Here is a 25,891-nt window from a genome sequence, read left to right as displayed (position 1 = left end):
GTGGAGGGAACGAGGAGAAGTGGGAGACCAAATTGGAGGTGGGAAGATGGAGTGAAAAAGATTTTGTGTGATCGGGGCCTGAACATGCAGGAGGGTGAAAGGAGGGCAAGGAATAGAGTGAATTGGATCGATGTGGTATACCGGGGTTGATGTGCTGTCAGTGGATTGAATCAGGGCATGTGAAGCATCTGGGGTAAACCATGGAAAGTTGTGTGGGGGCCTGAATGTGGAAAGGGAGCTGTGGTTTTGGGCATTATTGCACGAGAGTAGAGACTGAGTGTGAACGAATGGGGCCTTTGTTGTCTTTTCCTAGTGCTACCTCGCACACATGAGGGGGGAGGGGGATGGTATTCCATGTGTGGCGAGGTGGCGATGGGAATGAATAAAGGCTGACAGTGTGAATTGTGTGCATGGGTATATATGTATGTGTCTGTGTGTGTGTATATATGTGTACATTGAGATGTATAGGTATATATATTTGCGTGTGTGGACGTGTATGTATATACATTGTGTATGGGGGTGGGTTGGGCCATCTGTTTCGTCTGTTTCCTTGCGCTACCTCGCAAACGCGGGAGACAGCGACAAAGCAAAAAAAAAAAAAAAAAAAAATATATATATATATATATATATATATATATATATATATATATATATAGTCACCCCCTTTTTTTATAAATTCCACTGCAATACCATCCAAACCTGCTGCCTTACCGGCTTTCATCTTCCGCAAAGCTTTTACTACCTCTTCTCTGTTTACCAACTCATTTTCCCTAACCCTCGCACTTTGCACACCACCTCGACCAAAACACCCTATATCTGCCACTCTATCATCAAACACATTCAACAAACCTTCAAAATACTCACTCCATCTCCTTCTCACATCACCACTACTTGTTATCACCTCCCCATTTGCGCCCTTCACTGAAGTTCCCATTTGCTCCCTTGTCTTACGCACTTTATTTACCTCCTTCCAGAACATCTTTTTATTCTCCCTAAAATTTAATGATACTCTCTCACCCCAACTCTCATTTGCCCTTTTTTTCACCTCTTGCACCTTTCTCTTGACCTCCTGTCTCTTTCTTTTATACGTCTCCCACTCAATTTCATTTTTTCCCTGCAAAAATCGTCCAAATGCCTCTCTCTTCTCTTTCACTAATACTCTTACTTCTTCATCCCACCACTCACTACCCTTTCTAATCAACCCACCTCCCACTCTTCTCATGCCACAAGCATCTTTTGCGCAATCCATCACTGATTCCCTAAATACATCCCATTCCTCCCCCACTCCCCTTACTTCCATTGTTCTCACCTTTTTCCATTCTGTACTCAGTCTCTCCTGGTACTTCCTCTCACAAGTCTCCTTCCCAAGCTCACTTACTCTCACCACCCTCTTCACCCCAACATTCACTTTTCTTTTCTGAAAACCCATACAAATCTTCACCTTAGCCTCCACAAGATAATGATCAGACATCCCTCCAGATGCACCTCTCAGCACATTAACATCCAAAAGTCTCTCTTTCGCGCGCCTGCCAATTAACACATAATCCAACAACGCTCTCTGGCCATCTCTCCTACTTACATAAGTATACTTATGTATATCTCGCTTTTTAAACCAGGTATTCCCAATCATCAGTCCTTTTTCAGCACATAAATCTACAAGCTCTTCACCATTTCCATTTACAACACTGAACACCCCATGTATACCAATTATTTCCTCAACTGCCACATTACTCACCTTTGCATTCAAATCACCCAACACTATAACCCGGTCTCGTGCATCAAAACCACTAACACACTCATTCAGCTGCTCCCAAAACACTTGCCTTTCATGATCTTTCTTCTCATGCCCAGGTGCATATGCACCAATAATCACCCATCTCTCTCCATCAACTTTCAGTTTTACCCATATTAATCGAGAATTTACTTTCTTACATTCTATCACATACTTCCACAACTCCTGTTTCAGGAGTACTGCTACTCCTTCCCTTGCTCTTGTCCTCTCACTAACCCCTGACTTTACTCCCAAGACATTCCCAAACCACTCTTCCCCTTTACCCTTGAGCTTCGTTTCACTCAGAGCCAAAACATCCAGGTTCCTTTCCTCAAACATACTACCTATCTCTCCTTTTTTCACATCTTGATTACATCCACACACATTTAGGCACCCCAATCTGAGCCTTCGAGGAGGATGAGCACTCCCCGCGTGACTCCTTCTTCTGTTTCCCATTTTAGAAAGTTAAAAAATACAAGGAGGGGAGGATTTCTGGCCCCCCGCTCCCGTCCCCTCTAGTCGCTTTCTACGACACGCGAGGAATGCATGGGAAGTATTCTTTCACCCCTATCCCCAGGGATAATATACTTATATATATACTTCGCAAACGGAACTACCTTGGCCCACCAGTGATGCTACTACGTTTGTAAATCGGGAACCATTGCAACACAAACCCCGCCAGGTGGTAGAGTTTCCCGCAGTGTATCGAGACAGACTTCCCCAGAACTTCTTTTTAAAGGGGAAGTAAATGTTTATAGTTGTGTTACTGGAGTGAGAGTTTTCATACATGGTGTTTTGACAAGAAAATAGTGAAATTGGAGAAAAATGTAGCTTAGACACTGAAGCTTATTGATACAGTGGTTAAATTGATGAGAACTGCTATTGACGTTTGTGTAAATAAATTATACATTTCCTTTTTCCATAGCCAGAGGTTGAACCATTATGTGACATTCATTTTTTTCATTCATTTCAAGCTAGAAGTTTCAGTTTTCTAAATTGTTTCTTACATTTTTCATATGTATATATATGTATGTGTGTGTGTGTGTATATGTGTGTATGTATGTGTATGTGTGTGTATGTGTATATGTATATTTTTTTTTTTTTTTTTTTTTTTATACTTTGTCGCTGTCTCCCGCGTTTGCGAGGTAGCGCAAGGAAACAGACGAAAGAAATGGCCCAACCCCCCCCCCCATACACATGTACATACACACGTCCACACACGCAGATATACATACCTACACAGCTTTCCATGGTTTACCCCAGACGCTTCACATGCCTTGATTCAATCCACTGACAGCACGTCAACCCCTGCATACCACATGACTCCAATTCACTCTATTCCTTGCCCTCCTTTCACCCTCCTGCATGTTCAGGCCCCGATCACACAAAATCTTTTTCACTCCATCTTTCCACCTCCAATTTGGTCTCCCTCTTCTCCTCGTTCCCTCCACCTCCGACACATATATCCTCTTGGTCAATCTCTCCTCACTCATTCTCTCCATGTGCCCAAACCATTTCAAAACACCCTCTTCTGCTCTCTCAACCACGCTCTTTTTATTTCCACACATCTCTCTTACCCTTATGTTACTTACTCGATCAAACCACCTCACACCACACATTGTCCTCAAACATCTCATTTCCAGCACATCCATCCTCCTGCGCACATCTCTATCCATAGCCCACGCCTCGCAACCATACAACATTGTTGGAACCACTATTCCCTCAAACATACCCATTTTCGCTTTCCGAGATAATGTTCTCGACTTCCACACATTTTTCAAGGCTCCCAAAATTTTCGCCCCCTCCCCCACCCTATGATCCACTTCCGCTTCCATGGTTCCATCCGCTGACAGATCCACTCCCAGATATCTAAAACACTTCACTTCCTCCAGTTTTTCTCCATTCAAACTCACCTCCCAACTGACTTGACCCTCACCCCTACTGTACCTAATAACCTTGCTCTTATTCACATTTACTCTCAACTTTCTTCTTCCACACACTTTACCAAACTCAGTCACCAGCTTCTGCAGTTTCTCACATGAATCAGCCACCAGCGCTGTATCATCAGCGAACAACAACTGACTCACTTCCCAAGCTCTCTCATCCCCAACAGACTTCATACTTGCCCCTCTTTCCAGGACTCTTGCATTTACCTCCCTTACAACCCCATCCATAAACAAATCAAACAACCATGGAGACATCACACACCCCTGCCGCAAACCTACATTCACTGAGAACCAATCACTTTCCTCTCTTCCTACACGTACACATGCCTTACATCCTCGATAAAAACTTTTCACTGCTTCTAACAACTTGCCTCCCACACCATATATTCTTAATACCTTCCACAGAGCATCTCTATCAACTCTATCATATGCCTTCTCCAGATCCATAAATGCTACATACAAATCCATTTGCTTTTCTAAGTATTTCTCACATACATTCTTCAAAGCAAACACCTGATCCACACATCCTCTACCACTTCTGAAACCGCACTGCTCTTCCCCAATCTGATGCTCTGTACATGCCTTCACCCTCTCAATCAATACCCTCCCATATAATTTACCAAGAATACTCAACAAACTTATACCTCTGTAATTTGAGCACTCACTCTTATCCCCTTTGCCTTTGTACAATGGCACTATGCACGCATTCCGCCAATCCTCAGGCACCTCACCATGAGTCATACATACATTAAATAACCTTACCAACCAGTCAACAATACAGTCACCCCCTTTTTTAATAAATTCCACTGCAATACCATCCAAACCTGCTGCCTTGCCGGCTTTCATCTTCCGCAAAGCTTTTACTACCTCTTCTCTGTTTACCAAATCATTTTCCCTAACCCTCTCACTTTGCACACCACCTCGACCAAAACACCCTATATCTGCCACTCTGTCATCAGACACATTCAACAAACCTTCAAAATACTCATTCCATCTCCTTCTCACATCACCGCTACTTGTTATCACCTCCCCATTTGCGCCCTTCACTGAAGTTCCCATTTGCTCCCTTGTCTTACGCACCCTATTTACCTCCTTCCAGAACATCTTTTTATTCTCCCTAAAATTTACTGATAGTCTCTCACCCCAACTCTCATTTGCCCTTTTTTTCACCTCTTGCACCTTTCTCTTGACCTCCTGTCTCTTTCTTTTATACTTCTCCCACTCAATTGCATTTTTTCCCTGCAAAAATCGTCCAAATGCCTCTCTCTTCTCTTTCACTAATACTCTTACTTCTTCATCCCACCACTCACTACCCTTTCTAAACAGCCCACCTCCCACTCTTCTCATGCCACAAGCATCTTTTGCGCAATCCATCACTGATTCCCTAAATACATCCCATTCCTCCCCCATATATACATATATATACATATATATATATGTATATTATCCCTGGGGATAGGGGTGAAAGAATACTTCCCATGTATTCCTCGCATGTCGTAGAAAGCGACTAGAGGGGACGGGAGCGGGGGGCCAGAAATCCTCCCCTCCTTGTATTAACTTTCTAAAATGGGAAACAGAAGAAGGAGTCACGCGGGGAGTGCTCATCCTCCTCGAAGGCTCAGAGTGGGGTGCCTAAATGTGTGTGGATGTAACCAAGATGTGAAAAAAGGAGAGATAGGTAGTATGTTTGAGGAAAGGAACCTGGATGTTTTGGCTCTGAGTGAAACGAAGCTCAAGGGTAAAGGGGAAGAGTGGTTTGGGAATGTCTGGGGAGTAAAGTCAGGGGTTAGTGAGAGGACAAGAGCAAGGGAAGGAGTAGCAATACTCCTGAAACAGGAGTTGTGGGAGTATGTGATAGAATGTAAGAAAGTAAATTCTCGATTATCATTCATTAGAGAGAATAAATAGATGTTCTGGAAGGAGGTAAATAAAGTGCGTAAGACAAGGGAGCAAATGGGAACTTCAGTGAAGGGCGCAAATGAAGAGGTGATAACAAGTAGTGGTGATGTGAGAAGGAGATGGAGTGAGTATTTTGAAGGTTTGTTGAATGTGTTTGATGATAGAGTGGCAGATATAGGGTGTTTTGGTCGAGGTGGTGTGCAAAGTGAGAGGGTTAGGGAAAACTATTTGGTAAACAGAGAAGAGGTAGTGAAAGCTTTGCGGAAGATGAAAGCCGGCAAGGCAGCAGGTTTGGATGGTATTGCAGTGGAATTTATTAAAAAAGGGGGTGACTGTATTGTGGACTGGTTGGTAAGGTTATTTAATGTATGTATGACTCATGGTGAGGTGCCTGAGGATTGGCGGAATGCGTGCATAGTGCCATTGTACAAAGGCAAAGGGGATAAGAGGGAGTGCTCAAATTACAGAGGTATAAGTTTGTTGAGTATTCCTGGTAAATTATATGGGAGGGTATTGATTGAGAGGGTGAAGGCATGTACAGAGCATCAGATCGGGGAAGAGCAGTGTGGTTTCAGAAGTGGTAGAGGATGTGTGGATCAGGTGTTTGTTTTGAAGAATGTATGTGAGAAATATTTAGAAAAGCAAATGGATTTGTATGTAGCATTTATGGATCTGGAGAAGGCATATGATAGAGTTGATAGAGATGCTCTGTGGAAGGTGTTAAGAATATATGGTGTGGGAGGAAAGTTGTTAGAAGCAGTGAAAAGTTTTTATCAAGGATGTAAGGCATGTGTACTTGTAGGAAAAGAGGAAAGTGATTGGTTCTCAGTGAATGTAGGTTTGCGGCAGGGGTGTGTGATGTCTCCATGGTTGTTTAATTTGTTTATGGAGGGGGTTGTTAGGGAGGTAAATGCAAGAGTTTTGGAAAGAGGGGCAAGTATGAAGTCTGTTGGGGATGAGAGAGCTTGGGAAGTGAGTCAGTTGTTGTTCGCTGATGATACAGCGCTGGTGGCTGATTCATGTGAGAAACTGCAGAAGCTGGTGACTGAGTTTGGTAAAGTGTGTGGAAGAAGAAAGTTAAGAGTAAATGTGAATAAGAGCAAGGTTATTAGGTACAGTAGGGTTGAGGGTCAAGTCAATTGGGAGGTAAGTTTGAATGAAGAAAAACTGGAGGAAGTGAAGTGTTTTAGATATCTGGGAGTGGATCTGGCAGCGGATGGAACCATGGAAGCGGAAGTGAATCATAGGGTGGGGGAGGGGGCGAAAATTCTGGGGGCCTTGAAGAATGTGTGGAAGTCGAGAACATTATCTCGGAAAGCAAAAATGGGTATGTTTGAAGGAATAGTGGTTCCAACAATGTTGTATGGTTGCGAGGCGTGGGCTATGGATAGAGTTGTGCGCAGGAGGATGGATGTGCTGGAAATGAGATGTTTGAGGACAATGTGTGGTGTGAGGTGGTTTGATCGAGTGAGTAACGTAAGGGTAAGAGAGATGTGTGGAAATAAAAAGAGCGTGGTTGAGAGAGCAGAAGAGGGTGTTTTGAAGTGGTTTGGGCACATGGAGAGAATGAGTGAGGAAAGATTGACCAAGAGGATATATGTGTCGGAGGTGGAGGGAACGAGGAGAAGAGGGAGACCAAATTGGAGGTGGAAAGATGGAGTGAAAAAGATTTTGTGTGATCGGGGCCTGAACATGCAGGAGGGTGAAAGGAGGGCAAGGAATAGAGTGAATTGGAGCGATGTGGTATACCGGGGTTGACGTGCTGTCAGTGGATTGAATCAAGGCATGTGAAGCGACTGGGGTAAACCATGGAAAGCTGTGTAGGTATGTATATTTGCGTGTGTGGACGTATGTATATACATGTGTATGGGGGGGGGGGTTGGGCCATTTCTTTCGTCTGTTTCCTTGCGCTACCTCGCAAACGCGGGAGACAGCGACAAAGTATAATAAAAATAAATAAAAAATAATAATAAAATAATAAAATATATACACATACACACACATACACACACACACGCACATATACACACACACACACATACATATATATACATGTGATAAATGTAAGAAACAATTTAGAAAACTGGTTGGTAAGGTTATTTAATGTATGTATGACTCATGGTGAGGTGCCTGAGGATTGGTGGAATGCGTGCATAGTGCCATTGTACAAAGGCAAAGGGGATAAGAGTGAGTGCTCAAATTACAGAGGTATAAGTTTGTTGAGTATTCCTGGCAAATTATATGGGAGGGTATTGATTGAGAGGGTGAAGGCATGTACAGAGCATCAGATTGGGGAAGAGCAGTGTGGTTTCAGAAGTGGTAGAGGATGTGTGGATCAGGTGTTTGCTTTGAAGAATGTATGTGAGAAATACTTAGAAAAGCAAATGGATTTGTATGTAGCATTTATGGATCTGGAGAAGGCATATGATAGAGTTGATAGAGATGCTCTTTGGAAGGTATTAAGAATATATGGTGTGGGAGGCAAGTTGTTAGAAGCAGTGAAAAGTTTTTATCGAGGATGTAAGGTATGTGTACGTGTAGGAAGAGAGGAAAGTGATTGGTTCTCAGTGAATGTAGGTTTGTGGCAGGGGTGTGTGATGTCTCCATGGTTGTTTAATTTGTTTATGGATGGGGTTGTTAGGGAGGTGAATGCAAGAGTTTTGGAAAGAGGGGCAAGTATGAAGTCTGTTGGGGATGAGAGAGCTTGGGAAGTGAGTCAGTTGTTGTTCGCTGATGATCCAGCGCTGGTGGCTGATTCATGTGAGAAACTGCAGAAGCTGGTGACTGAGTTTGGTAAAGTGTGTGAAAGAAGAAAGTTAAGAGTAAATGTGAATAAGAGCAAGGTTATTAGGTACAGTAGGGTTGAGGGTCAATTCAATTGGGAGGTGAGTTTGAATGGAGAAAAACTGGAGGAAGTGAAGTGTTTTAGATATCTGGGAGTGGATCTGGCAGCGGATGGAACCATGGAAGCGGAAGTGGATCATAGGGTGGGGGAGGCGGCGAAAATTCTGGGAGCCTTGAAGAATGTGTGGAAGTTGAGAACATTATCTCGGAAAGCAAAAATGGGTATGTTTGAAGGTATAGTGGTTCCAACAATGTTGTATGGTTGCGAGGCGTGAACTATGGATAGAGTTGTGCGCAGGAGGATGGATGTGCTGGAAATGAGATGTTTGAGGACAATGTGTGGTGTGAGGTGGTTTGATCGAGTAAGTAACGTAAGGGTAAGAGAGATGTGTGGAAATAAAAAGAGCGTGGTTGAGAGAGCAGAAGAGGGTGTTTTGAAATGGTTTGGTCACATGGAGAGAATGAGTGAGGAAAGATTGACCAAGAGGATATATGTGTCGGAGGTGGAGGGAACGAGGAGAAGAGGGAGACCAAATTGGAGGTGGAAAGATGGAGTGAAAAAGATTTTGTGTGATTGGGGCCTGAACATGCAGGAGGGTGAAAGGAGGGCAAAGAATAGAGTGAATTGGAGCGATGTGGTATACCGGGGTTGACGTGCTGTCAGTGGATTGAATCAAGGCATGTGTATGGGGGTGGGTTGGGCCATTTCTTTCGTCTGTTTCCTTGCGCTACCTCGCAAACGCGGGAGACAGCGACAAAGCAAAAAAAAAAGAAGAAAAAAAATATATATATATATGTAAGGCATGTGTATGAGTAGAAAGAGAGGAGAGTGATTGGTTCCCATAGAAGGTTGGTCTGAAGCAGGGGTGTGTGGTGTCCCCATTGTTGTTTAATTTGTTTATGGATGGGGTGGTCAGTGAGGTAGATGCAAGCGTTTTGGAGAGAGGGGCACGTACACAGCCTGTTGGGGATGAGAGGGCCTGGGAAGTGAGTCAGCTTTTGTTCGTAGATGATTCGAGTGAGAAACTGCAAAAGTTGGAGAATGTTTGGAAAAGTGTGCGAAAGGAGAAAGCTGAGTAAATGTGAATAAGAGCAAGGTTATTAGGTTCAGGAGGGCTGACGGACAAGTTAACTGCGATTCAAGTTTGAATGGAGAAAAAGTGGAGAAAGTGAAGTGCTTTAGATATCTGGGAGTAGACTTTGCAGTGAATGGAACTATGAAAGTGGAAATGAGTCACAGGGTTGGGGAGGGTGCAAAGGTTCGGGGAGCAATGAAGAATGTGTGGAAGGAGAGAACGTTACCTCAGAGAGCAAAAATGGGAATGTTTGAAGGAATAGTAGTTCCAACAATGTTATACGGTTGCAAGGCATGGGCTATAGATAGGATTGTGTGGAGGAGGGTGGATGTGTTGGAAATGAAATGTTGGAGGACAACATGTGATGTGAGGTGGTTTGATCGAGTAAGAAATGAAAGGGTAAGAGAGATGTGTGGAAATAAAAAGAGTGGTTGAGAGAGCAGAAGAGGGTGTATTGAAATGGTCTGGACATATTGAGAAAATGAGTGAGGAAAGATTGACAAAGAGGATATATGTGCTGGAGATGGAGGGAAAAAAAAGAAGCTGGAGACCAAACTGGAGGTGGAAGGATGGAGTGAAAAAGATTTTGAGTGATTAGGGATTAAACATAGAGGAAGGTGAAAGGCATGCAAGGAATAGAGTGAACTAGAATGGTGTGGTATACCGGGGTTGATGTGCTGCCTATGGACTGAATCTGAGCATGCGAAATGTCTGGGGTAAACCATGGAAAGGTCTGTGGGGCCTGGATGAGGAGAGGGAGCTGTGGTTTTCAGTGCATTACACATGACAACTAGAGGCTGAGTTTGAATGAAAGTGGCATTTTTTGTCTGTTTTCTTGGCACTACCTCGCTGAAGCAGGGGGTACCAATGCTGTTTCCTGTGTGGTGGGGTAGTGCCAGGAATGGATGAAGGCAAGCAAGTATGAATATGTAAATGTGTATATATGTATACGTTTGTGTATGTATGTGGATGTATATGTTGATATGTAAGTGTAAGTATATGAGTGTGTATGGGCATTTATGTATATACATGTGTTTATGAGTGGATGAGCCATTCTTTGTCTGTTTCCTGGTGCTACCTCGCTGACACAGGAAACAGCAATAAGTATAATAAAAATAAAATAATATATATATATGGTTAATGTGATGGCCCTGATTATGGTCTCAGTTGCCCATGCCATCTCAGCTAACGTAAAAATAATAAAAATCAAAAATGGTTACTGAACAATGAAAATTCAAATGACAGTAGCAGTAGCCATACAGCATGCCTAACTATGTGCAGAGATCCAAAAAGGTGGTAGGAAATCCACACAGTGGCAGTTGCTGATTGACTAAGGGTTGACCATCATAATGTGCAAACTGTTAGGTCATTCATAATGGGGGAGTGAACACTGGTACCTCTGAGATTATGGAGAGTCATATATTCCTGAGGAATAATATCTCACACTGACAGGACAGTCCACAGAAAAGAAAAATGTAAAAAAATAAAGTTAAAGAGGTTGCAAACATGCAAACAAAACAATCTCCATTCTTACCTAGGTATAGGAACCAAGGGTAAAGTGCAATGCCTTCAATAACCAGGCTGCAAATTTTAGATGCACAGCCCAATAACCCTAACAAACAGTCATCTACTTGAAGGTGGTAGCTCAATACTGGCAGAGCAAAAGATGTTCCTGGAAGAGAGAGAGAACTCTATTAGGTAGTATCTTTTGGTCATGCACAGAACTCCAAATTACATATGCCATTTCTCATTTGCAGCATGTGGCTCATGCAGGATCTTCCACAGTAATCTGTAGTCACGGAACATTTCTACACATTAAAATTTGAAATATTCAACAAGTTTTCAAGGAAACTTCTTGAGAATTCTACATATCAATTCATTATCAACTACCAAATACTTATTACATGAAACATGAACATGAAAAAGTTGGATCTGAGCACATAAAGGGCATGTTTTTAAGATACATTTCTCACCTGACTTCTACCTTCTTGTAAGTTTTCTTAGATCAACCTAGACAAGGGAGAACACAGGAAAAGTCATGTCACAGTCATATCTAAGACCAGCAAACCATTCTCTAATGTATCCTAAAAGTGACATAGATTTCTTTCTTTTTCAAAAAAATGCTGTAATCTTTTGCTACATGAAAGCAACTTATGACAGCTATGTCACACTGCAAATATTCCTACACCAAGATGCCACATAGCTAGCTAGCCTCAAGGTACGAAGGTCATACGAAAGTGATTTGTCCTCCAGAGGGAATGTCAAGAAAGGCAATAAGGTTAGGGTAAGCATGAAGTTCACCTTGAAAATGTACTTTTTTAAGCTAACACTAATTTGCCTTCACCTTGATAAAGTCTTCCTAAAGTAAACAGCAAGGGAGGAAGAGATCTGCTTTTATTATGAAAATCATCTGAAGGTTCCAAAGGAAAACAAACATCTCCATTATTTAATCAAGGACAGTCTAGGATACTCCTTTTACTGCGGTCCTAGCTCAGCTCCATCTTCCAACAAATACACACCTTTGAGATGAGATAGATCATATATGCATTCATCTATCAACAAAAGTCCTGTTGGACTCCATATCTTGTCATCTAATTACCATGCAAGCCCTAATAAATGAGATGGTTTTTACAGTGGAATACATATGAATCATTTTTTTTTTTTTTTTTTTTTTTTTATACTTTGTCGCTGTCTCCCGCGTTTGCGAGGTAGCGCAAGGAAACAGACAAAAGAGATGGCCCAACCCCCCCCCCCCATACACATGTACATACACACGTCCACACACGCAAATATACATACCTACACAGCTTTCCATGGTTTACCCCAGACGCTTCACATGCCTTGATTCAATCCACTGACAGCACGTCAACCCCTGTATACCACATCGCTCCAATTCACTCTATTCCTTGCCCTCCTTTCACCCTCCTGCATGTTCAGGCCCCGATCACACAAAATCTTTTTCACTCCATCTTTCCACCTCCAATTTGGTCTCCCTCTTCTCCTCGTTCCCTCCACCTCCGACACATATATCCTCTTGGTCAATCTTTCCTCACTCATTCTCTCCATGTGCCCAAACCATTTCAAAACACCCTCTTCTGCTCTCTCAACCACGCTCTTTTTATTTCCACACATCTCTCTTACCCTTACGTTACTCACTCGATCAAACCACCTCACACCACACATTGTCCTCAAACATCTCATTTCCAGCACATCCATCCTCCTGCGCACAACTCTATCCATAGCCCACGCCTCGCAACCATACAACATTGTTGGAACCACTATTCCTTCAAACATACCCATTTTTGCTTTCCGAGATAATGTTCTCGACTTCCACACATTCTTCAAGGCCCCCAGAATTTTCGCCCCCTCCCCCACCCTATGATCCACTTCCGCTTCCATGGTTCCATCCGCTGCCAGATCCACTTCCAGATATCTAAAACACTTTACTTCCTCCAGTTTTTCTCCATTCAAACTTACCTCCCAATTGACTTGACCCTCAACCCTACTGTACCTAATAACCTTGCTCTTATTCACATTTACTCTTAACTTCCTTCTTCCACACACTTTACCAAACTCAGTCACCAGCTTCTGCAGTTTCTCACATGAATCAGCCACCAGCGCTGCATCATCAGCGAACAACAACTGACTCACTTCCCAAGCTCTCTCATCCCCAACAGACTTCATACTTGCCCCTCTTTCCAGGACTCTTGCATTTACCTCCCTAACAACCCCATCCATAAACAAATTAAACAACCATGGAGACATCACACACCCCTGCCGCAAACCTACATTCACTGAGAACCAATCACTTTCCTCTCTTCCTACATGTACACATGCCTTACATCCTCGATAAAAACTTTTCACTGCTTCTAACAACTTGCCTCCCACACCATATATTCTTAATACCTTCCACAGAGCATCTCTATCAACTCTATCATATGCCTTCTCCAGATCCATAAATGCTACATACAAATCCATTTGCTTTTCTAAGTATTTCTCACATACATTCTTCAAAGCAAACACCTGATCCACACATCCTCTACCACTTCTGAAACCGCACTGCTCTTCCCCAATCTGATGCTCTGTACATGCCTTCACCCTCTCAATCAATACCCTCCCATATAATTTACCAGGAATACTCAACAAACTTATACCTCTGTAATTTGAGCACTCACTCTTATCCCCTTTGCCTTTGTACAATGGCACTATGCACGCATTCCGCCAATCCTCAGGCACCTCACCATGAGTCATACATACATTAAATAACCTTACCAACCAGTCAACAATACAGTCACCCCCTTTTTTAATAAATTCCACTGCAATACCATCCAAACCTGCTGCCTTGCCGGCTTTCATCTTCCGCAAAGCTTTTACTACCTCTTCTCTGTTTACCAAATCATTTTCCCTAACCCTCTCACTTTGCACACCACCTCGACCAAAACACCCTATATCTGCCACTCTGTCATCAGACACATTCAACCAACCTTCAAAATACTCATTCCATCTCCTTCTCACATCACCACTACTTGTTATCACCTCCCCATTTACGCCCTTCACTGAAGTTCCCATTTGCTCCCTTGTCTTACGCACCCTATTTACCTCCTTCCAGAACATCTTTTTATTCTCCCTAAAATTTACTGGTAGTCTCTCACCCCAACTCTCATTTGCCCTTTTTTTCACCTCTTGCACCTTTCTCTTGACCTCCTGTCTCTTTCTTTAATACTTCTCCCACTCAATTGCATTTTTTCCCTGCAAAAATCGTCCAAATGCCTCTCTCTTCTCTTTCACTAATACTCTTACTTCTTCATCCCACCACTCACTACCCTTTTTAAACAGCCCACCTCCCACTCTTCTCATGCCACAAGCATCTTTTGCGCAATCCATCACTGATTCCCTAAATACATCCCATTCCTCCCCCACTCCCCTTACTTCCATTGTTCTCACCTTTTTCCATTCTGTACACAGTCTCTCCTGGTACTTCCCCACACAGGTCTCCTTCCCAAGCTCACTTACTCTCACCACCTTCTTCACCCCAACATTCACTCCTCTTTTCTGAAAACCCATACTAATCTTCACCTTAGCCTCCACAAGATAATGATCAGACATCCCTCCAGTTGCACCTCTCAGCACATTAACATCCAAAAGTCTCTCTTTCGCACGCCTGTCAATTAACACGTAATCCAATAACGCTCTCTGGCCATCTCTCCTACTTACATAAGTATACTTATGTATATCTCGCTTTTTAAACCAGGTATTCCCAATCATCAGTCCTTTTTCAGCACATAAATCTACAAGCTCTTCACCATTTCCATTTACAACACTGAACACCCCATGCATACCAATTATTCCTTCAACTGCCACATTACTCACCTTTGCATTCAAATCACCCATCACTATAACCCGGTCTCGTGCATCAAAACCGCTAACACACTCATTCAGCTGCTCCCAAAACACTTGCCTCTCATGATCTTTCTTCTCATGCCCAGGTGCATATCCACCAATAATCACCCACCTCTCTCCATCAACTTTCAATTTTACTCATATTAATCGAGAATTTACTTTCTTACATTCTATCACATACTCCCACAACTCCTGTTTCAGGAGTATTGCTACTCCTTCCCTTGCTCTTGTCCTCTCACTAACCCCTGACTTCACTCCCCAGACATTTCCAAACCACTCTTCCCCTTTACCCTTGAGCTTCGTTTCACTCAGAGCCAAAACATCCAGGTTCCTTTCCTCAAACATACTACCTATCTCTCCTTTTTTCACATCTTGGTTACATCCACACACATTTAGGCACCCCACTCTGAGCCTTCGAGGAGGATGATCACTCCCCGCGTGACTCCTTCTTCTGTTTCCCATTTTAGAAAGTTAATACAAGGAGGGGAGGATTTCCGGCCCCCCCGCTCCCGTCCCCTCTAGTCGCTTTCTACGACACGCGAGGAATCATGCATTCTATAAAAGATCCTCTCATAGTTCTGCCAACCAGTTATGAAATTATTACCTGTGAGCAAGGACAAAGAATTACAGAAAGAGCATGTTTCTTACCCCCAACATTGGCAGTAAATGTCAAGTACTATCATAATATAAAAACTGGACAAAACCCAGATACCTGAGGTACATGAAAGACTTCTGACCAAGCAGGAAAATCTGTAGGGAATACAATTCAATTATAATGGAAATTTCTAAACAAATTCACAGAATTCAATATCAACCAACCAGATATTTGCAGTAAGAGGCACAACATAAGTAAACTAGTTCAAAATGAAAGTTTTTCTTTCATTTGGTCTATCAGAGATCAAACATTTCTGGAGGTCTAGTTAGCTTTTTGCCATGAAATACATGCCTACAAGCTCTTCTTGTTGCAAAGATATGTGGCCCAGGGAAGACTAAGCCATAAGAAGACCCTAACAAAAGCAGTTTTCCTAATTATCATCACAAAAAGATAACTGCAGAGGAACTGTCTTCTGGTACCTCTCAGTCAGCAAATCCACTTCTTTGTCCTTTTCTGTGGTAAAACTACATGATAGGAGAGCAAGTGATGTGTTGGCTTTAAAAGTTGGCTTTAAACTCATTAAAAGCATATTTCTAAGCCAGAACCAACACCCCTCCATTACCCACTCTATCTTCCCCCATAAGGTTGGTTTTTCCCAGTGACCAGTGGCATTGACACAGCACTCATCTTCACAGTTAAGAGAAGAATGTGACATCAAGAGTGGGAATTTATGAATATTAGCTTAGAGAAAGATTATATCTTGTTTTTGGGCAGATATTTTCATGCTGCTCTCCAGACACATTAATGTTATGTTTGTGTATGTGCATTTCACATGGTGCATTAATTGTCATGGATTTCAACTATTTTGCAGACTAAACTAAATGGCCTGGCTACAGAACTACAAAATAGGAGGGCACATGATGGTTCAGGCTTCAGAGAATGTTTTTAACAAGATCAAATCATAGTTCTAAGTAACCTGATTCAACAATTCTTATAAAGGGACTTTGTAACATTCGTAAATTCATAAAAAAAGGGTTTGTAATGTTGATAAGTGGTCCTTTTAAATCATTTCACCCTCCAGAGTTTGTAAGATCACACAAGCAAGCACAAACTGATGCTAAATGTGCCATCCATGCACACTGAATAACAATGAAAAGACCATTTAAAGCCACAGATTTTGAAGTGAAATTCAAGTACAGTAAGATATCTGAGGTTAAGCCAAGAGTGGCAAGGTACTGTTACTGTCACTAGGCCATGGAGGTACCCCCCTGGTGCTGTCAACAGGCCATGTAAATACCCCCATGGTACTGCAGACACCACAAAGGTAACCCCTGGTCCACAAATAGGCCAAGAAGGTACCCCTAGTTCTGCCAGGAGGCCATGGGATATCAGTGCTCAAGGTAACCTTGGTTGTATCGGAAGGCCATGGAGGTAACTTCATTAATCTCTCTTATGTTTACCTCCTCAAGATCTCTCTCTCTCTCTCTCTCTCTCTCTCTCTCTCTCTCTCTCTCTCTCTGGATGTTAATGTGCTGAGAGGGGCAACTACAGGGATATCTGATCATTATCTTGTGGAGGCGAAGGTGAAGATTTGTAAGGTTTTCAAAAAAGAAGAATGTTGGGGTGAAGAGAGTGGTGAGAGTAAGTGAGCTTGGAAAGGAGACATATGTGAGGAAATACTTGAGAGATTGAGTGCAGAATGGCAAAAGGTGAGAGCAAATGACATAAAGGGAGTGGGGGAAGAATGGGATGTATGTAGGGAAGCAGTGATGGTTTGTGCAAAAGATGCTTGTGGCATGAGAAAGGTGGGAGGTGGGCAGATTAGAAAGGGTTGTGAGTGGTGGGATGAAGAAGTAAGATTGTTAGTGAAAGAGAAGAGAGAGGCGTTTGGATGATTTCTGTAGGGAAGTAGTGTAAATGACTGGGAGATGTATAAAAGAAAGAGGCAGGAGGTCAAGAGAAACGTGCAATAGGTTAAAAAGAGGGCACATGAGAGTTAGGGTGAGAGAGTATCATTAAATCTTTAGAGAGAATAAAAAGATGCTTTGGAAGGAGGTAAATAAAGTGCATAAGACAAGGGAACAAATAGGAACATCAGTGAAGGGGGCTAATGGGGAGGTAATAACAAGTAGTGGTGAAGTGAGTGGGAGATGGAGTGAGTATTTTGAAAATTTATTGAATATGTTTGATGATAGAGTGGCAGATATAGGGTGTTTTGGTCGAGGTGGTGTGCAAAGAGAGAGGGTCAGGGAGAATGGTTTTGTAAACAGAGAAGTGGTAGTGAATGCGTTACAGAAGATGAAAGCCGGCAAGGCTGTGGGTTTGGATGGTACTGCAGTGGTATTCATTGAAAAAAGGGAGTGACTGTGTTGTTGATTGGTTGTATGTATAGTTCATGGTGAAGTGCCTCAGGACTGGCAGAATGCATGCATAGTGCCACTGTATAAAGGCAAAGGGGATAATGGTGAATGTTCAAATTACAGAGGTATAAGTCTGTTGAGTATTCCTGGGAAATTATATGGGAGGGTATTGATTGAGAGGGTGAAGGCATGTGCAGAGCATCAGATTGGGGAAGAGCAGTGTGGTTTCAGAAGTGGTAGAGGATGTGTGGATCAGGTGTTTGCTTTGAAGAATGTATGTGAGAAATACTTAAAAAAAACAGACGGATTTCAATGTAGCATTTATGGATCTGGAGAAGGCATATGATAAGAGTTGATAGAGATGCTTTATGGAAGGTATTAAGAGTGTATGATGTGGGAGGCAAGCTGCTAGAACAGTCATCCCCTTTTTTAATAAATTCCACTGCAATACCATCCAAACCTTCCACCTTGCCAGCTTTCATCTTCTGCAATGCTTTCACTACCTCCTCTCTGTTCACCAAACCATTCTCCCTGACCCTCTCACTTCAACCACCACCTCAACCAAAACACCCTATATCTGCTACTCTATCATCAAACACATTCAACGAACCTTAAAAATACTAACTCCATCTCCTTTTCACTTCACCACTACTTGTTATTACATCCCCATTAGCCCCCTTGACTGATGTTCCCATTTGTTCTCTTGTCTTATGCACTTTATTTACTTTCATCCAAAACATCTTTTTATTCTCCCTAAAATTTAATGATACTTTCTCACCCCAACTCTCATTTGCCCACTTTATCACCTCTTGCACCTTTCTCTTAACCTCCTGCCTCTTTCTTTTATACATCTCCCAGTCATTTGCACTACTTCCCTGCAAAAATCGCCCAAACGCCTCTCTCTTCTCTTTCACAAATAATCTTACTTTTTCATCCCACCACTCACTACCCTTCCTAATCTGCCCACCTCCCATGCCTCTCATACCACAGGCATCTTTGCACAAGCCATCACTACTTCCCTAAATACATCCCATTCCTCCCCCCACTCCCTTTACATCATTTGCTCTCACCTTTTTCCATTCTGCACTCAGTCTCTCCTGGTACTTCCTCACACAAGTCTCCTACCAAAGCTCATTTACTCTCACCACTCTCTTCACCCCAACATTCTCTCTTCTTTTCTGAAAACCTATACAAATCTTCCTTTCGCCTAAACATGATAATGATCAGACATCCCTCCAGTTGCCCTTCTCAGCACATTAACATCCAAAAGTCTCTCTTTCACGTGCCTATCAATTAAAACAATCTAATAATGCTCTCCGGCCATTTCTTCTATTTAGATACGTTATATTTATTATTCATTTATCTAATATACTTTGTCACTGTCTCCCGCGTCAGCGAAGTAGTGCAAGGAACCAGATGAAAGAATGGCCTAACTCAACCACATACAAATGTATATACATACATATCTACACACGCACATATAAATACCTATATTTTTCAAAGTATGCATAAATATACATATGCAGATATATTCATTTATCTATTATTTATTTTGCTTTGTGGCTGTCTCCCACGTTAGCGAGGTAGCGCAAGGAAACAGATGAAAGAATGGCCCAACCACCCACATACACATGTATAATCATACACGTCCACACACACACCACATATATATACCTACACATCTCAATGTATACATATATATATACACACAGACATATACATATATACCCATGTACATAATTCATACTGTCTGCCTTTATTCATTCCCATCGCCACCCCACCACACATGGAATAAAAACACCCTCCCCCTCATGTGTGCGAGGTAGCGCTAGGACAAGACAACAAAGGCCCCATTCGTTCACACTCAGTCTCTAGCTGTCATGTAATAATGCACTGAAACAACAGCTCCCTTTCCACATCCAGGACCCACAGAACTTTCCAGCCACCAGCGCTGTCTCATCAGCGAACAACAACTGACTCACTTCCCAAGCTCTCTCATCCACAACAGACTGCAAACTTGCCCCTCTTTCCAAAACTCTTGCATTTACCTCCCTGACAACCCCATCCATAAACAAATTAAACAACCATGGAGACATCACACACCTCTGCCGCAAACCTACATTCACTGAGAACCAATCACTTTCCTCTCTTCCTACACGTACACATGCATTACATCCTCGATAAAAACTTCTCACTGCTTCTGACAATTTGTCTCCCACACCCTATATTCTTAATACCTTCCATAGAGCATCTCTATCAACTCTATCATATGCCTTCTCCAGATCCATAAATGCTACATATAAATCCATTTGCTTTTCTAAGGATTTCTCATACATTCTTCAAAGCAAACAGCTGATCCACACATCCTCTACCACTTCTGAAACCACACTGCTCTTCCCCAATCTGATGCTCTGTACACTCCTTCACCCTCTCAATCAATACCCTCCAATATAATTTACCAGGAATACTCAACAAACTTATACCTCTGTAATTTGAGCACTCACTCTTATCCCCTTTGCCTTTGTACAATGGCACTATGCAAGCATTCCGCCAATCCTCAGGCACCTCACCATGAATCATACATACATTAAATAACCTTACCAACCAGTCAACAATACAGTCACCCCCTTTCTTAATAAATTCCATTGCAATACCATCCAAACCTGCTGCCTTGCCGGCTTTCATCTTCCACAAAGCTTTTACCACCTCTTCTCTGTTTACTAAATAATTTTCCCTAACCCTCTCACTTTGCACACCACCTCGACCAAAACACCCTATATCTGCCACTCTATCATCAAACACATTCAACAAACCTTCAAAATACTCACTCATTCTCCTTCTCACATCACAACTACTTGTTATCACCTCCCCACTAGCCCCCTTCACTGAAGTTCCCATTTGCTCACTTGTCTCATGCTCTTTATTTACCTCCTTCCAAAACATCTTTTTATTCTCCCTAAAATCTAATGATACTCTCACACCCCAACTCTCATTTGCCCTCTTTATCACCTATTGCACCTTTCTCCTGACCTCCTGCCTCTTTCTTTCATACATCTCCCACTCATTTGCATTATTTCCCTGCAAAAATTGTCCAAATGCCTCTCTCTTCTCTTTCACTAATAGTCTTACTTCTTCATCCCACCACTCAATACCCTTTTTAATCAACCCACCTCCCACGCTTCTCATGCCACAAGCATCTTTTGCGCAAGCCATCACTGCTTCCCTAAATACGTCACATTCCTCCCTCACTCCCCTTACGTCCTTTCTTCTCACCTTTTTCCATTCTGTACTCAGTCTCTCCTGGTACTTCCTCACACAAGTCTCCTTCCAAAGCTCACTTACTCTCACCACTCTCTTCACCCAAACATTCTCTCTTCTTTTCTGAAAACCTCTTACAAATCTTCACCTTTGCCTCCACAAGATAATGATCAGACCTCCCTCCAGTTGCACCTCTCACCACGTTAACATCCAAAAGTCTCTCTTTTGCACGCCTATCAATTAACACATAATCCAATAATGCTATCTGGCCATCTCTCCTACTTACAAATATATCCTTATGTATATATCTCTTTTTAAACCAGGTATTCCCAATCACCAGTCCTTTTTCAGAACATAAATCTACAATATCTTCACCATTTCCATCTTAAACACTGAACACCCCATGTATACCATGTATGTATATATATATATATATATATATATATATATATTTCTTTTTCTTTTAAACTATTCGCCATTTCCCGCATTAGCGAGGTAGCGTTAAGAACAGAGGACTGGGCCTTTTTTTGGAATATATATATATATATATATATATATATATATATATATATATATATATATATATATATATATATATATATATATTTTTTTTTTTTTTTTTTTTTTTGCTTTGTCGCTGTCTCCCGCGTTTGCGAGGTAGCGCAAGGAAACAGACGATAGAAATGGCCCAACCCACCCCCATACACATGCCTTGATTCAATCCACTGACAGTACGTCAAACCCGGTATACCACATCGCTCCAATTCACTCTATTCTTTGCCCTCCTTTCACCCTCCTGCATGTTCAGGCCCCGATCACACAAAATCTTTTTCACTCCATCTTTCCACCTCCAATTTGGTCTCCCTCTTCTCCTCGTTCCCTCCACCTCCGACACATATATCCTCTTGGTCAATCTTTCCTCACTCATTCTCTCCATGTGACCAAACCATTTCAAAACACCCTCTTCTGCTCTCTCAACCTAGCTCTTTTTATTTCCACACATCACTCTTACCCTTACGTTACTTACTTGATCAAACCACCTCACACCACACATTGTCCTCAAACATCTCATTTCCAGCACATCCATCCTCCTGTGCACAACTCTATCCATAGCCCACGCCTCGCAACCATACAACATTGTTGGAACCACTATTCCTTCAAACATACCCATTTTTGCTTTCCGAGATAATGTTCTCGACTTCCAAACATTATTCAAGGCTCCCAGAATTTTCACCTCCTCCCCCACCCTATGATCCACTTCCGCTTCCATGGTTCCATCTGCTGCCAGATCCACTCCCAGATATCTAAAACAATTTACTTCCTCCAGTTCTTCTCCATTCAAACTTACCTCCCAATTGACTTGACCCTCAACCCTACTGTACCTAATAACCTTGCTCTTATGCACATTTACTCTTAACTTTCTTCTTTTACACACTTTACCAAACTCAGTCACCAGCTTCTGCAGTTTCTCACATGAATCAGCCACCAGCGCTGTATCATCAGCGAATAACAACTGACTCACTTCCCAAGCTCTCTCATCCCCAACAGACTTCATACTTGCCCCTCTTTCCAAAACTCTTGCATTCACCTCCCTAACAACCCCATCCATAAACAAATTAAACAACCATGGAGACATCACACACCCCTGCCGCAAACCTACATTCACTGAGAACCAATCACTTTCCTCTCTTCCTACACGTACACATGCATTACATCCTCGATAAAAACTTCTCACTGCTTCTAACAACTTGCCTCCCACACCATATATTCTTAATACCTTCCACAGAGCATCTCTATCAACTCTATCATATGCCTTCTCCAGATCCATAAATGCTACATACAAATCCATTTGCTTTTCTAAGTATTCATCACATACATTCTTCAAAGCAAACACCTGATCCACACATCCTCTACCACTTCTGAAACCACACTGCTCTTCCCCAATCTGATGCTCTGTACATGCCTTCACCCTCTCAATCAATACCCTCCCATATAATTTACCAGGAATACTCAACAAACTTATACCTCAGTAACTTGAGCACTCACTCTTATCCCCTTTGCCTTTGTACAATGTCACTATGCATGCATTCCACCAATCCTCAGGCACCTCACCATGAGTCATACATACATTAAATAACCTTACCAACCAGTCAATAATACAATCACCCCCTTTTTTAATAAATTCCACTACAATACCATCCAAACATGCTGCCTTGCAGGCTTTCATCTTCCGCAAAGCTTTTACTACCTCTTCTCAGTTTACCAAATCACCTTCCCTAACCCTCTCACTTTGCACACCACCTCGACCAAAACACCCTATAGCTACCACTCTATCATCAAACACATTCAACAAACCTTCAAAATACTCACTCCATCTCCTTCTCACATCACCACTACTTGTTATCACCTCCCCATTTGCGCCCTTCACTGAAGTTCCCATTTGCTCCCTTGTCTTACGCACTTTATTTACCTCTCTCCCGAGATATATACATATATACACATGTACATAATTCATACTGTCTGCCTTTATTTGTTCCTATCGCCACCTCACCACACATGGAATAACAACCCCCTCCCTCCTCATGTGTGCGAGGTAGCGCTAGGAATGACACCAAAGGCCCCATTCGTTCACACTCAATCTCTAGCTGTCATGCAATAATGCACCGAAACCACAGCTCCCTTTCCACATCCAGGCCCAACACACTTTCCATGGTTTACCCCAGACGCTTCACATGCCCTGGTTCAATCCATTGACAGCACGTCGACCCCGGTATACCACATCGTTCCAATTCACTATATTCCCTGTACACCTTTCACCCTCCTGCATGTTCAGGCCCTGATCACTCAAAATCTTTTTCACTCCATTTTTCCACCTAAAATTTAGTCTCCCACTTCTCCTCGTTCCCTCCACCTCTGAGACATATATCCTCTTGGTCAATCTTTCCCCATTCATTCTCTCCATATGACCAAACCATTTCAAAACACCCTCTTCTTCTCTCTGAACCAAACTCTTTTTATTTCCACACATCTCTCTCACCCTTTCATTACTTACTCGATCAAACCACCTCACACCACATATTGTCCTCAAACATCTCGTTTCCAGCACATCCACCCTCCTGCGCACAACTCTATCCATAGCCCGCGCCTCGCAACCATACAACATTGTTGGAACCACTATTCCTTCAAACATACCCATTTTTGCTTTCCGAGATAATGTGCTCGACTTCCAAACATTCTTCAAGGCCCCCAGAATCTTCGCCCCCTCCCCGACCCTATGATACACTTCCGCTTCCATGGTTCCATCTGCTGCCAGATCCACTCCCAGATATCTAAAACACTTTACTTCCTCCAGTTTTTCTCCATTCAAACTTACCTCCCAATTGACTTGACCCTCAACCCTACTGTACCTAATAACCTTGCTCTTATTCACATTTACTCTTAACTTTCTTCTTTCACACACTTTACCAAACTCAGTCACCAGCTTCTGCTGTTTCTTACATGAATCAGCCACCAGCGCTATATCATCAGCGAACAACAACTAACTCACTTCCCAAGCTCTCTCATCCACAACAGAATGCATGCTTGCCCCTCTTTCCAAAACTCTTGCATTCACCTCCCTAACAACCCCATCCATAAACAAATTAAACAACCATGGAGACATCACACACCCCTGCCGCAAACATACATTCACTGAGAACCAATCACTTTCCTCTCTTCCTACACGTACACATGCCTTACATCCTCGATAAAAACTTTTCACTGCTTCTAACAACTTGCCTCCCACAACATATAATCTTAAAACCTTCCACAGAGCATCTCTATCAACTCTATCATATGCCTTCTCCAGATCCACAAATGCTACATACAAATCCATTTGTTTTTCTAAGTATTTCTCACATACATTCTTCAAGGCAAACACCTGATCCACACATCCTCTACCACTTCTGAAACCACACTGCTCTTCCCCAATCTGTTGCTGTGTACACTCCTTCACCCTATCAATCAATACACTCCCATATAATTTACCAGGAATACTCAACAAACTTATACCTCTGTAATTTGAGCACTCACTCTTATCCCCTTTGTATTTGTACGATGGCACTATGCACGCATTCCGCCAATCCTCAAGCACCTCACCATGAATCATACATACATTAAATAACCTTACCAACCAGTCAACAATACAGTCACCCCCTTTTTTAATAAATTCCACTGCAATACCATCCAAACCTGCTGCCTTGCCGGCTTTCATCTTCCGTAAAGCTTTTACTACCTCTTCTCTATTTACCAAATCATTTTCCCTAACCCTCTCACTTTGCACACCACCTCCACCAAAACACCCTATATCTGCCACTCTATCATCAAAAACATTCAACAAACCTTCAAAATACTCACTCCATCTCCTTCTCACATCACCACTACTTGTTATCACCTCCCCATTAGCCCCCTTCACTGAAGTTCCCATTTGCTCCCTTATCTTACGCACTTTATTTATCTCCTTCCAAAACATCTTTTTATTCTCCCTGAAATTTAATGATACTCTCTCACCCCAACTCTCATTTGCCCTCTTTTTCACCTCTTGCACCTTTCTCTTGACCTCCTGCCTCTTTCTTTTATACCTCTCCCAATCATTTGCATTTTTTCCCTGCAAAAATCGTTCAAATGCCTCTCTCTTCTCTTTCACTAATAGTCTTACTTCTTCATTCCACCACTCACTACCTTTTCTAATCAACCCACCTCCC

At 42.4% G+C, this 25,891-nt stretch overlaps 1 protein-coding gene across 1 annotated transcript in view; it reads right to left on the bottom strand.

Annotated features, from left to right (window-relative positions):
• The window catches only part of LOC139763164 (proton-coupled folate transporter-like), a 235,165-nt gene that overhangs the window by 64,421 nt on the left and 144,853 nt on the right, over positions 1–25,891 (bottom strand). The window contains exon 6 of the mRNA XM_071688875.1: positions 11,071–11,208. Within this exon, the coding sequence (XP_071544976.1) occupies positions 11,071–11,208 (138 nt within the window). The remainder of the gene's footprint in view (positions 1–11,070; positions 11,209–25,891) is intronic.

This window comes from Panulirus ornatus, chromosome 46 (assembly GCF_036320965.1).
Source record: "Panulirus ornatus isolate Po-2019 chromosome 46, ASM3632096v1, whole genome shotgun sequence".
Classification (NCBI taxonomy): Eukaryota; Metazoa; Arthropoda; class Malacostraca; order Decapoda; family Palinuridae; genus Panulirus; species Panulirus ornatus.
Note: the sequence above shows the minus strand (reverse complement) of the source record. Positions and strands in the feature narration are given on the sequence as shown.